This window comes from Salmo trutta, chromosome 20, assembly GCF_901001165.1.
Source record: "Salmo trutta chromosome 20, fSalTru1.1, whole genome shotgun sequence".
NCBI lineage: Eukaryota > Metazoa > Chordata > Actinopteri > Salmoniformes > Salmonidae > Salmo > Salmo trutta.
Window position 1 is genome coordinate 13,435,118 of NC_042976.1, and position 13,174 is coordinate 13,448,291.

Consider the following 13,174-nt stretch of genomic DNA (forward strand, 5'->3'; position numbering starts at 1 on the left):
GAAGTTTACCTCTCTATATTACCTGTGTGTGTGTGAAGTTTACCTCTATATTACCTGTGTGTGAAGTTTACCTCTATATTACCTGTGTGTGAAGTTTACATCTATATTACCTGTGTGTGTGAAGTTTACCTCTATATGTTACCTGTGTGTGTGAAGTTTACCTCTCTATATTACCTGTGTGTGTGTGAAGTTTACCTCTATATTACCTGTGTGTGAAGTTTATCTCTATATTACCTGTGTGTGAAGTTTACCTCTATATTACCTGTGTGTGAAGTTTACATCTATATTACCTGTGTGTGTGAAGTTTACCTCTATATGTTACCTGTGTGTATGAAGTTTACCTCTATATTACCTGTGTGTGAATTTTACCTCTCTATATTACCTGTATGTATGAAGTTTACCTCTATATTACCTGTGTGTGTGTGAAGTTTACCTCTATATTACCTGTGTGTGTGAAGTTTACCTCTCTATATTACCTGTGTGTGTGTGAAGTTTACCTCTATATTACCTGTGTGTGAAGTTTACCTCTCTATATTACCTGTGTGTGTGTGAAGTTTACCTCTATATTACCTGTGTGTGAAGTTTACCTCTATATTACCTGTGTGTGTGAAGTTTACCTCTATATGTTACCTGTGTGTATGAAGTTTACCTCTATATTACCTGTGTGTGAAGTTTACCTCTCTATATTACCTGTGTGTGAAGTTTACCTCTCTATATTACCTGTGTGTGTGAAGTTTACCTCTATATTACCTGTGTGTATGAAGTTTACCTCTATATTACCTGTGTGTGTGAGCAAGGGAGGGTGGGAGCATACATTTGTATCTCACTAATCATCTCTCTCTGTCTCTCTCTCTTTCTCTGTCTCTCTCTCTCTCTCTCTCAGGCATCATCAAGGTGGGTCATTGGAACCCTCTGCCCATCCACTTCCTATCAGACGCTCCTGAAGCCACGGTGGCTGACATGCTGCTGGACGTCTATCACATGGTCACTCTCCACATACAGCTACAGAGGTGTGTGGGTGGTTTTGCGTGTGCCAACGTGTGTGTTACTGTAGGGGTGAGGAGGAAAATGTGATTTGCAGATACAGCTTTAGCTACACAGCTTATAAGCGCGCAGTGACAATTTATTGAAAGGCTTTTTCACTGTTTAGAAATAGATGGATTTTGGAGATAGGCTACACTACACATTCCAACTATTGGAATAAAGTTGGAGTTAGTTGGAGTTACTGAGTCAGAATGGAGTTCCTTTGGGGGACTGATCTCATCTTGGCATATTCTACACTTTCACAATAGATTCTCATAGTTCAACAGTTTACCATAATGGAACATTAAGTTTAAAATCAAAATTGTGAGTGATCTAAGGAGACAGCTAGCCCAGATCCCAGCATCAGAGATTTATATATTATTTGCCCTTCTCTCTCAAAGGGATTTCATGCCAGTAGTTTGCAGATGGATTTCATACTAGTAACTTGCAGAGGGCTTTCATTGCAGTAACTTGCAGAGGGCTTTCATTGCAGTAACTTGCAGAGGGCTTTCATTGCAGTAACTTGCAGAGGGCTTTCATTGCAGTAACTTGCAGATGGATTTCATACTAGTAACTTGCAGAGGGCTTTCATTGCAGTAACTTGCAGAGGGCTTTCATTGCAGTAACTTGCAGAGGGCTTTCATTGCAGTAACTTGCAGATGGATTTCATACTAGTAACTTGCAGAGGGCTTTCATTGCAGTAACTTGCAGAGGGCTTTCATTGCAGTAACTTGCAGAGGGCTTTCATTGCAGTAACTTGCAATTTCCCAAAGAGTGAGTGAAGATGTTCCTGATAAATGGAGATAGATAGACTACAGATGAGTGGATTGTGGTCAGTATTGTGTTGTTGCATACCATCCAGCTTTGTTTACATCTGTCTTCATGGTGATGGTTTCACCTGACAACCGGTATTGCCCTCAGTGACTGATAGGAGTTGAGGCAAATACATTTGTGGTTTGTGGAATAATACAGTCTCTGGATGTGATACACTACATGACCAAAAGTATGTGGATGCCTGCTTGTCGAACATTTCATTCCAAAATCATGGGCGTTAATATGGAGTTGGTCCCCCCTTTGTTGCTATAACAGCCTCCACTCTTCTGGAAAGGCTTTCCACTAGATGTTGGAACATTGCTGCGGGGACTTGCTTCCATTCAGCCAAAAGAGCATTAGTGAAGTCAGGAACTGATGTTGGGTGATTAGGCCTGGCTGGCAGTCTGCGTTACAATTCATCCCAAAGGTGTTCGATGGAGTTGAGGTCAGGGCTCTGTGCAGGCCAGTCAAGTTCTTCCACAGCGATCTCGTCAAACCCTTTCTGTATGGACCTCGTTTTGTGCATGGGGGCATTGTCATGCTGAAACAGAAAAGGGCCTTCCTCAAACTGTTGCCACAAAGTTGGAAGCACAGAATCAAATCAAATCAAATGTTATTGGTCACATACACGTGATTAGCAGATGTTATTGCGGGTGTAGCAAAATGCTTGTGTTTCTAGCTCCGACAGTGCAGTAATATCTAACAAGTAATATATAACAAATTACACAGCATATACCCAATACACACAAATCTAAGTAGGAATGAATTAAGACTATATACATATGGACGAGCGATGTCAGAGCGGAATGGACTAAGATACAGTAGAATAGTATAGAAAACAGTATATACATATGAGATGAGTAATGCCAGATATGTGAACATTATCGTTGTAGCGTCGTAGCGTTAAGATTTCCCTTCACTGGAACTAAGGGGCCTAGCCCAAACCATGAAAAACAGCCCCAGACCATTATTCCTCCTCCACCAAACATTACAGTTGGCACTATGCATTCAGACAGGTAGCGTTCTCCTGGCATCCACCAAACCCAAATTCGTCTATCGGACTGCCAGATGATGAAACGTGATTCATTACTCCAAAGAAAGCGTTTCCAATGGCGCCGAGCTTTACACCACTCCAGCCGACCGTTGGCATTGCACATGGTGATCTTACACTTGTGTGCGGCTGCTCGGCCATGAATAAAACCCGTTTCATGAAGCTCCCGACGAACAGTTCTTGTGCTGACATTGCTTCCAGAGGCAAATTGGAACTCGGTAGTGAGTGTTGAACTCGGTAAGGAGTTTTATGCGCTATGCGCTTCAGCACTTGGCGGTCCCGTTCTGTGAGCTTGTATGGCCTACCACTTCGCGGCTGAGCCGTTGTTGCTCCTAGACATTTCCACTTCACAATAACAGTACTTACAGTTGACGGGGGCAGCTCTAGCAGGGCAGAAATTTGACAAACTGACTTGTTGGAAATGTGGCATCCTATGACGGTGCCATGTTGAAATTCACTGAGCTCTTCAGTAAGGCCATTCTACTGCCAATGTTTGTCTATTGAGATTGCATGGCTGTGTGCTCAATTTTATACACCAGTCAACAACGGTGTGGCTGAAATAGCCGAATCCACTAATTTGAAGGGGTGTCCACATACTTTTATATATATAGTGTATGAATGTGCATTCCAATTCCCTAGTTATTGACAATAATTCTGACTTAAAGAATTCAGTATGATGTAGTGAGGAACTTACACAAAGCTGATGCAACCTAGCCTGGTTAAACCTAGTCTAGTTAACCCAGGCTAGGTGCAACCAGCCCCAGGACAGGAAGTATGTGACTGACTTCGTTTAACGTTCTGCAGCTTTGCCAAGCTGGAGGATCTTCCGTCAGAGCAGTGGAACCACGCCACGGTGAGGAACGCTCTTAAGGAGCTTCTCAAGGAGATGAACCAAAGCACACTGGCTAAGGAGTGTCCTCTGTCACAGGTAAATCTTCAGCCCTATCAAACCTCCACAACAGTCCATTACTACACTGATCTGATCAATTCTCTCACAATTGGTGTGTGGGGGGCTTAACAGCCTCTGTTCCTAAGCAGGTTCAGCATCAACTTTTTTGCACGGACTACATACTGCCCAAAACGAAGCATTTGTCCTGGGTTAAATAATGCATGTGTGAAACAAGAGAAAGTTAGCCCGAGGCCACTGGGACAGTCTCATTCCTGGGGTGGAAGATAGCCCTGGGTTTAAGGCAATGCAGGGTAACAGGGCCCTTATGTCTGGCTAAGCCTATTCCTCATCAGTGTGTGGTGCTGTCTGGATGTGAGGGTGTTGATCTCTGCCATATGTGGCTGCTGAGGGGCTTTAATTCCATAGGGGGCTTCCTCTGGTGATATATGTCTGTCTTCTTCAATGATCGTGTGTGTGTGAGCGACCATGCAAATTTGTTTCCAGTCAATCCCCTCTCTCTCTCTCTCTCTCTCTCTCTCTTTCTCTCTCTCTCTCTCTCTCTCTCTCTCTCCCTCTCTATATCTCTCTCTCTCTCTCTCTCTCTTTCTCTCTCTCCAGAGTATGATTTCCTCGATAGTAAACAGCTCCTACTATGCCAATGTCTCCACTGCCAAATGCCAGGAGTTTGGACGCTGGTACAAGAAGTATAAGAAAATCAAAGGTGAGCGTTGTGACCCCTTGAGACCTCCAGCTGGCATGGACCATTCTCTCTTTACACCATTTATATCAACCCCCTTCTCACAGCCACTTTACAAACTGTCTCCTATCCTTCTCTAACCTAAAACAGACCATGATTATCATGTACTTTATTTGGGCAAGCCATTTGAGTGACAGCCTCTTAGCGGCCAATGGCCATTCCCAGTTCTGTCCTGGGCTGACCCCTCGCTGGTGTCTGAAAGTCTGTCGCACAGACTCATCAGTGTTGCCTGTTAACTGACATCCCCTTCACACAGACTCTTCAGTGTTGCCTGTTAACTGACATCCCCTTCACACAGACTCTTCAGTGTTGCCTGTTAACTGACATCCCCTTCACACAGACTCTTCAGTGTTGCCTGTTAACTGACATCCCCTTCACACAGACTCTTCAGTGTTGCCTGTTAACTGACATCCCCTTCACACAGACTCATCAGTGTTGCCTGTTAACTGACATCCCCTTCACACAGATTCATCAGTGTTGCCTGTTAACTGACATCCCCTTCACACAGACTCATCAGTGTTGCCTGTTAACTGACATCCCCTTCACACAGACTCATCAGTGTTGCCTGTTAACTGACATCCCCTTCACACAGACTCTTCAGTGTTGCCTGTTAACTGACATCCCCTTCACACAGACTCATCAGTGTTGCCTGTTAACTGACATCCCCTTCACACAGACTCATCAGTGTTGCCTGTTAACTGACATCCCCTTCACACAGACTCTTCAGTGTTGCCAGTTAACTGACAACCCCTTCACACAGACTAACCAGTGTTGCCTGTTAACTGACATCCCCTTCACACAGACTAACCAGTGTTGCCTGTTAACTGACATCCCCTTCACACAGACTCTTCAGTGTTGCCTGTTAACTGACATCCCCTTCACACAGACTCATCAGTGTTGCCTGTTAACTGACATCCCCTTCACACAGACTCTTCAGTGTTGCCTGTTAATTGACATCCCCTTCACACAGACTCTTCAGTGTTGCCTGTTAACTGACATCCCCTTCACACAGACTCTTCAGTGTTGCCTGTTAACTGACATCCCCTTCACACAGACTCATCAGTGTTGCCTGTTAACTGACATCCCCTTCACACAGACTCATCAGTGTTGCCTGTTAACTGACATCCCCTTCACACAGACTCATCAGTGTTGCCTGTTAACTGACATCCCCTTCACACAGACTCATCAGTGTTGCCTGTTAACTGACATCCCCTTCACACAGACTAACCAGTGTTGCCTGTTAACTGACATCCCCTTCACACAGACTCATCAGTGTTGCTTGTTAACTGACATCCCCTTCACACAGACTCATCAGTGTTGCCTGTTAACTGACATCCCCTTCACACAGACTCTTCAGTGTTGCCTGTTAATTGACATCCCCTTCACACAGACTCATCAGTGTTGCCTGTTAACTGACATCCCCTTCACACAGACTCTTCAGTGTTGCCTGTTAACTGACATCCCCTTCACACAGACTCTTCAGTGTTGCCTGTTAACTGACATCCCCTTCACACAGACTCATCAGTGTTGCCTGTTAACTGACATCCCCTTCACACAGACTAATCAGTGTTGCCTGTTAACTGACATCCCCTTCACACAGACTAACCAGTGTTGCCTGTTAACTGACATCCCCTTCACACAGACTCATCAGTGTTGCCTGTTAACTGACATCCTCTTCACACAGACTCTTCAGTGTTGCCTGTTAACTGACATCCCCTTCACACAGACTCTTCAGTGTTGCCTGTTAACTGACATCCCCTTCACACAGACTCATCAGTGTTGCCTGTTAACTGACATCCCCTTCACACAGACTCTTCAGTGTAACCACAACCACAGGGGGTCCTACAGTACAACACAGGCCTGCTTCACAGTCCCACACAGACCACTGTCCCCACCCCACCCCACCCTTCCCCACCCCACCCCACTGTCTGTCTGTCTGTCTGTCTGTCTGTCTGTCTGTCTGTCTGTCTGTCTGTCTGTCTGTCTGTCTGTCCATTTCACAGCCTGCACGGGACAATTTCTCTTCTCCTCTCCAGCCTCCTGGTCCTCCATTGCACGCACATGCACACGCACACACACACACTCCCATCCCCCATAGCTCTATTATTACCCTGCCTAAACCCAAACACAGAGAGACTGTGAATAAAGAGAATAAAGTGATGTAGAGGGAGGCAGCGGTTGTCTGACAGAGGGAGTTGATGCAGTGTTGGGTTACACAGCCTCTCCACTATTAGTTCTGGTCTCTGACTGGCAGGGAGAAACACATGCTGTATGCTCGCTAGTCTCCAGATGTGGACCCAGAGAGTAATCTCTCGTGGACAGATTCAGGCAGCGACAACTTTCGCAACCAAGATTACCCAGAGAGTAAAGGGGTGATCACTTGTTGGCTGGCTGTCTTGTCAGTCATAGTTGAGGAGTGCAGATAGGTGTAGAGGAGAGGAATGGGTGATCACCCGTTGGCTGGCTGTCTTGTCAGTCATAGTTGAGAAGTGCAGATAGGTGTAGAGGAGAGGAATGTGTATATGTGTGTGTTGTGAGGTGTTTTGCATCTCACCCTATCTCTCTCTCGTTTCCTAGGAGACTATCAGGAGAAGATGTGGCCAGGAAGAGAACATTCTGAAATCAAAGGTGACGAATCTACTGTTTGTACTGTTTCTATGGTTAACTGAAGTTAGGATTTGTCCCGTGGTGTTAGACAAGCACCACACTCATCTCCCCCTCCCCCACCTTCCTTTCCCTTCCCCAGTGGAGAGAGACAGCCTGGCAGACTTCTATGTCCTGGGCCAGCGTCCCCCTCCCCACCTGGCCAGCCTGGTCCAGCTCAGCCACCTCGGAGGGGGTGGAGGTGCTCTCCTCAAGGGTGGGTCCGGGGACCCCCAAAACCCCTCCCAACCCCCCCAACAACAACAACAATCCCAACAACAACACCCCCCCTCGCCCCATGGCCAGCACCACAACAGCCCCCCTCTACGTGGCCAGGTCCCCCCTCCCGGCCCTCCAACCTCCCTCCAACCTCTCCTCGGCCCAGGCGGGCTTCTCTCCCCCCAGCTCAGCCCTCAGCTGGTCCGACAGCAGCTAGCCATGGCTCACCTCATCAACCAGCAGCTAGCTGTTAGCCGCCTGCTAGCCCACCAGCACCCACAGGCCCTCAACCAGCACTTCCTCAACCACCCTCCCATCCCTCGCCCCTCCAAGGCAGGGGCCCCTGGGGACCCTGGGAGCAACCCGTCTGCTGCGGAGGTCTCCATTGATATCTACCAGCACGTCAGGGACGAACTGAAGAGGGCCAGCGTCTCACAGGCTGTGTTCGCCCGCGTGGCCTTCAACAGAACACAGGTAACCAGACTAACAGAACACAGGTAACCAGACTAACAGAACACAGGTAACCAGACTAACAGAACACAGGTAACCAGACTAACAGAACACAGGTAATACAGTCAACAGAACACAGGTAACCAGACTAACAGAACACAGGTAATACAGTTAACAGAACACAGGTAACCAGACTAACAGAACACAGGTAACCAGACTAACAGAACACAGGTAACCAGACTAACAGAACACAGGTAACCAGACTTGGACAGCCTTTAACAGAACACAGGTAACCAGACTAACAGAACACAGGTAACCAGACTAACAGAACACAGGTAACCAGACTTGGATGGCCTTTAACAGAACACAGGGCAGAAAACCCATAAAGTGTGTAGCCACACACAGGACAGGGCAGGGTAGGGAAGGGCTGAAGAACTGAAGACACAGAGCGAGAGGATAGAAGGAATATCAAGGTCTGATGTCCCATTCAAGACAATAGCGTTATATTTGGAATATTGAGATGACTTTGAGACAAATTAGTAGCAATATATTATGATTTGGTTTCTCCTCTGGGTTTCAGACAGTTTCAGTTTCATCTCTCTGTATAGTGTTATGAGTGAGGTAATCTGGTGCGACAGCTTGCTGTGTTCCCCCGCTCCAGTTCAGTTTCCTCCTCCACCCTCCCAGCAGTACACACACCTGCTGCATTCACACACGCCCCATTAGAGCCAATATGGAGCCCACATGAGGGGTGGGAGGTTACAGCTTTAGAGCAGGTGAAGGGTGTGTGTGTCTGCATGCTTGTGTGTACGTGCGAGTGAGTACAGTGTGTGTATGCAAGCTGCAAGCCACTCATTCTAAAAGTATACGTTTGCGGCGTGTGTGTGTGTGCGCGCGTGTGTGTGTGCACGCACCAGGGCCTGCTGTCGGAGATTCTGCGGAAGGAGGAGGACCCTCGCTCTGCCTCTCAGTCCCTACTGGTCAACCTCAAAGCCATGCAGAACTTCCTCATCCTCCCTGAGGGGGAGAGAGACCGTATTTACCAGGAGGAGCGTGAGCGCAGCATCAACCCCTCTGTCGGCCTGCCCCCTACCCCTACCTCCAGCCCCGGGGGCCCGCGCCTCTCACAGGTACCCCGCCCACCACCCACCGACCCCCAAAACTACTGTAGACACTCTCCACAAAGCTCCCCTACAGCAGGGCCTGTGTGTGTCGGTTGACTGTGTGAGGTCTGTCTGTCTTTGTGCCTCGTTGATGGATCATGTTGTCTTTGTGTTTTAGTTGTCGTTTGGAGGTTGGAAAGTTTTCTTTGAGTTTGCTTTGGTTGGTGTCTGTGATGTTAGTATTGGTTGGTGTGTCTGTGATGTTAGTGGTGGTGTGTCTGTGGTGTTAGTATTGGTTGGTGTGTCTGTGATGTTAGTATTGGTTGGTGTGTCTGTGATGTTAGTGTTGGTGTGTCTGTGATGTTAGTATTGGTTGGTGTGTCTGTGATGTTAGTGTGTCTGTGGTGTTAGTATTGGTGTGTCTGTGGTGTTAGTATTGGTTGGTGTGTCTGTGGTGTTGGTGTTGGTGTGTCTGTGATGTTGGTGTGTCTGTGATGTTAGTATTGGTGTGTCTGTGATGTTAGTGTTGGTTGGTGTGTCTGTGATGTTAGTGGTGGTGTGTCTGTGGTGTTAGTATTGGTTGGTGTGTCTGTGATGTTAGTATTGGTTGGTGTGTCTGTGATGTTAGTGTTGGTGTGTCTGTGATGTTAGTATTGGTTGGTGTGTCTGTGATGTTAGTGTGTCTGTGGTGTTAGTATTGGTGTGTCTGTGGTGTTAGTATTGGTTGGTGTGTTTGTGGTGTTGGTGTTGGTGTGTCTGTGATGTTGGTGTGTCTGTGATGTTAGTATTGGTGTGTCTGTGATGTTAGTGTGTCTGTGATGTTAGTGTGGTGTGTCTGTGATGTTAGTGGTGGTGTGTCTGTGATGTTAGTGTGTCTGTGATGTTAGTGTTGGTGTGTCTGTGATGCTAGTATTGGTTGGTGTGTCTGTGATGTTAGTGTGTCTGTGATGTTAGTGTTGGTGTGTCTGTGATGTTAGTGTTAGTGTGTCTGTGATGTTGGTGTGTCTGTGATGTTAGTATTAGTGTGTCTGTGATGTTAGTATTGGTTGGTGTGTCTGTGGTGTTGGTGTGTCTGTGGTGTTGGTGTGTCTGTGGTGTTGGTGTGTCTGTGGTGTTAGTATTGGTTGGTGTGTCTGTGATGTTAGTGGTGGTGTGTCTGTGGTGTTAGTATTGGTTGGTGTGTCTGTGGTGTTGGTGTGTCTGTGGTGTTGGTGTGTCTGTGGTGTTGGTGTGTCTGTGGTGTTAGTATTGGTTGGTGTGTCTGTGATGTTAGTGGTGGTGTGTCTGTGGTGTTAGTATTGGTTGGTGTGTCTGTGGTGTTGGTGTGTCTGTGGTGTTGGTGTTGGTTGGTGTGTCTGTGGTGTTAGTGGTGGTTGGTGTGTCTGTGATGTTGGTGTGTCTGTGATGTTAGTATTGGTGTGTCTGTGATGTTAGTGTGTCTGTGATGTTAGTGTGGTGTGTCTGTGATGTTAGTGTTGGTGTGTCTGTGATGTTAGTGTTGGTGTGTCTGTGATGCTAGTATTGGTTGGTGTGTCTGTGATGTTAGTGTGTCTGTGATGTTAGTGTTGGTGTGTCTGTGATGTTAGTATTGGTTGGTGTGTCTGTGATGTTAGTATTGGTGTGTCTGTGATGTTGGTGGTTGGTGTGTCTGTGATGTTAGTGTTGGTGTGTCTGTGATGTTAGTGTTGGTGTGTCTGTGATGTTAGTGGTTGGTGTGTCTGTGATGTTAGTGTTGGTGTGTCTGTGATGTTAGTATTGGTGTGTCTGTGATGTTAGTGTGTCTGTGATGTTAGTGTGTCTGTGATGTTAGTATTAGTGTGTCTGTGATGTTAGTGTGTCTGTGATGTTAGTATTAGTGTGTCTGTGATGTTAGTGTTGGTGTGTCTGTGATGTTAGTGTGTCTGTGGTGTTAGTGTTGGTGTGTCTGTGATGTTAGTGTGTCTGTGATGTTAGTGTGTCTGCGTTCTACACCAGAGGGTCTCTCAAGTCAAGGTTAGATAATGGAAAGGGGATAGTACTAAACACTCTGATCTATCTGTATCTAACCATAGCTTGAGAAAAGGCACTTAAATACATTCAAATACTTTTCATTGATTGTTTCTATGTGTGTTGTATTTGTGGCTGAAGAAATGGTAACGTGTGTAAACGTTTGACAGGATCTATTTAGACCGACCATCACTAACCATGTCCCATACCACCTCATGCAGAAGGTGTGGGAGAGAGGTATGGACGAGCAGCTCACTCCTGACGCCTGGGCTGCTATCTGGAAGAACAAGACCAAAGCCACCTCTGTGGTGAGCAGTGGATTCATCCACAATCGCTTTTGACTTGCTCACAGAATGTACCTCATACAGAATTACTTTTGGTCAGAAATGGCTGAAATACTTATGTCAAATACTGGCTATGATTTATTTAGCTTGCATGGTACTGTGGAACCAATGGAATAGTCCCAAAGTACATGACTATTGCTACTTCCTGTTGTAGCTACAGCACATGCAGTATATTTTGGTAATTGACTCTAAAGAAAGCGTTCTGTACCTCTCTTCACATGTTTACCATGGAGAAACAGCCTTTAACCTGTTGTCATAGTAACATGTGCTAGAGAGAGGGACACTTGGTTTTGATATACTTCCCAACTCCACACAGCCTTATAGGACCATCACAGATACCATACTATGATGCCATACCAGGGCAAACAAGTATTCTCTCTGTTCGGCATCATCATTACTCTGTCTGTACATATTTATCTTGATGCCATAGTTTATACTTGGGAACGTCAGATTACTAGTCTGGACCTGCACAGATAACTTCAAAGTCTTCGAAGAGAACATAATGAGATTAAATACAGGGTAATTCAAACAGAGATTAGAGTACAAAGGAGAGGAGAGAGAATGGCTTAATGACTTTTCATCTGTATACATTCTCCATGTCGGAAACATGTACATCTATGTGTATAATGTGTGTAAAAAAACTAAACGTAAACTGATCATCAACTGATTACCCATCATGCTTAGTTAAAACCTTTGGTCCTTGGTGTGGTGACATGTGGACTGGAGTTGGCAGTGTTACCCACTCAGCCAAACTCTGGTACAACTTCATGGTTAGATAACTGTTTTTTTCTCTGTGGACCCTCTCTCCCTGGTCTCTATCCCTCCTCCCCTCCAGCCCAAGCCACCAGGCCCCAACCCAGACCTGCCCCTGAAGCTGGAGTCTCTGGTCAACATCACGTCAGGTATCTATGATGAGATCCAGCAGGAGATGAAGAGGGCCAAAGTGTCTCAGGCGCTGTTCGCCAAGGTGGCTGCCAACAAGAGCCAGGTGAGAGGCCTGTTTGACCCATGACATAGTTCCTATCCTGCTACAATGTTCCCAATCTATTGTGCCATAGTGTGTCCCTCTGCTTGAGGTAGAAGTGGCCCTTAACATCTAAGATCCCATTACCCAACTCCAAATCCTAACCTTAACCATTAAGGGAATGGAAACACATCTGGCCCTTGTCAGGTGGGTATGGGCAGCTTCTCTACCTCCTCCTGTCCCTGTGATGGGGGTGGGATGACCTTCCCCAGGCTGTTGTGTCAGACTGTCAGTTAACTTCCACACCAGTAGATAAGCAATAACAGACAGACAGACAGACAGACAGACAGACAGACAGACAGACAGACAGACAGACAGACAGACAGACAGACAGACAGACAGACAGACAGACAGACAGACAGACAGACAGACAGACAGACAGACAGACAGACAGACAGACAGACAGACAGACAGACAGAGGTATCTGAGCCAAATACCAACCTGGGGAAGAACTGATCGACACTGGAGATCTCTCATACTGCTGGGAAATTACATGTGATACCTGTCCTGCATATCTCTCAACCCCACCCTTAACCCCCACCCTTAACCCCCCACACACACACACACTGTTTAGAGCACATGAAGAGATGGTGCTGCAGCATGTGAGTCACTCAGTGAGAATGGATATCTACAGCAGGGACACTATTGTGTGTGTCTACGTGTGTGTGTGCGTGCGTGTGTTTGTGGCAGAGTGGCAGGTTGTGTGGTGATCAAGCTGTGTCTCCCAGGTTCAGGGGTCTGGGGGTCCGGGGCTGGCTGGGCTAGGCTGGGGGTCATGGCTCACTGCACCCATCTGCTGCAGCTGAGAGGAGAAAGGGATGATGAGAGAGGTGGAGAACTGATCAGGTTATTAACACTGCATGCTGGTGGAG

At 46.7% G+C, this 13,174-nt stretch overlaps 1 protein-coding gene across 5 annotated transcripts in view; it reads left to right on the forward strand.

The window, feature by feature from the left end:
• The window catches only part of LOC115155576 (DNA-binding protein SATB2), a 42,097-nt gene that overhangs the window by 16,807 nt on the left and 12,116 nt on the right, over window positions 1-13,174 (forward strand). For 2 of the 5 annotated variants that reach the window (XM_029702300.1, XM_029702301.1), the window contains exons 2-9: window positions 884-1,010; window positions 3,692-3,815; window positions 4,395-4,497; window positions 7,111-7,161; window positions 7,280-7,869; window positions 8,763-8,975; window positions 11,105-11,242; window positions 12,114-12,266. In XM_029702300.1, coding sequence (XP_029558160.1) covers window positions 884-1,010; window positions 3,692-3,815; window positions 4,395-4,497; window positions 7,111-7,161; window positions 7,280-7,869; window positions 8,763-8,975; window positions 11,105-11,242; window positions 12,114-12,266 — 1,499 coding nt within the window. The remainder of the gene's footprint in view (window positions 1-883; window positions 1,011-3,691; window positions 3,816-4,394; window positions 4,498-7,110; window positions 7,162-7,279; window positions 7,870-8,762; window positions 8,976-11,104; window positions 11,243-12,113; window positions 12,267-13,174) is intronic. The other 3 variants (XM_029702302.1, XM_029702303.1, XM_029702304.1) reach the window with 3 other exon arrangements.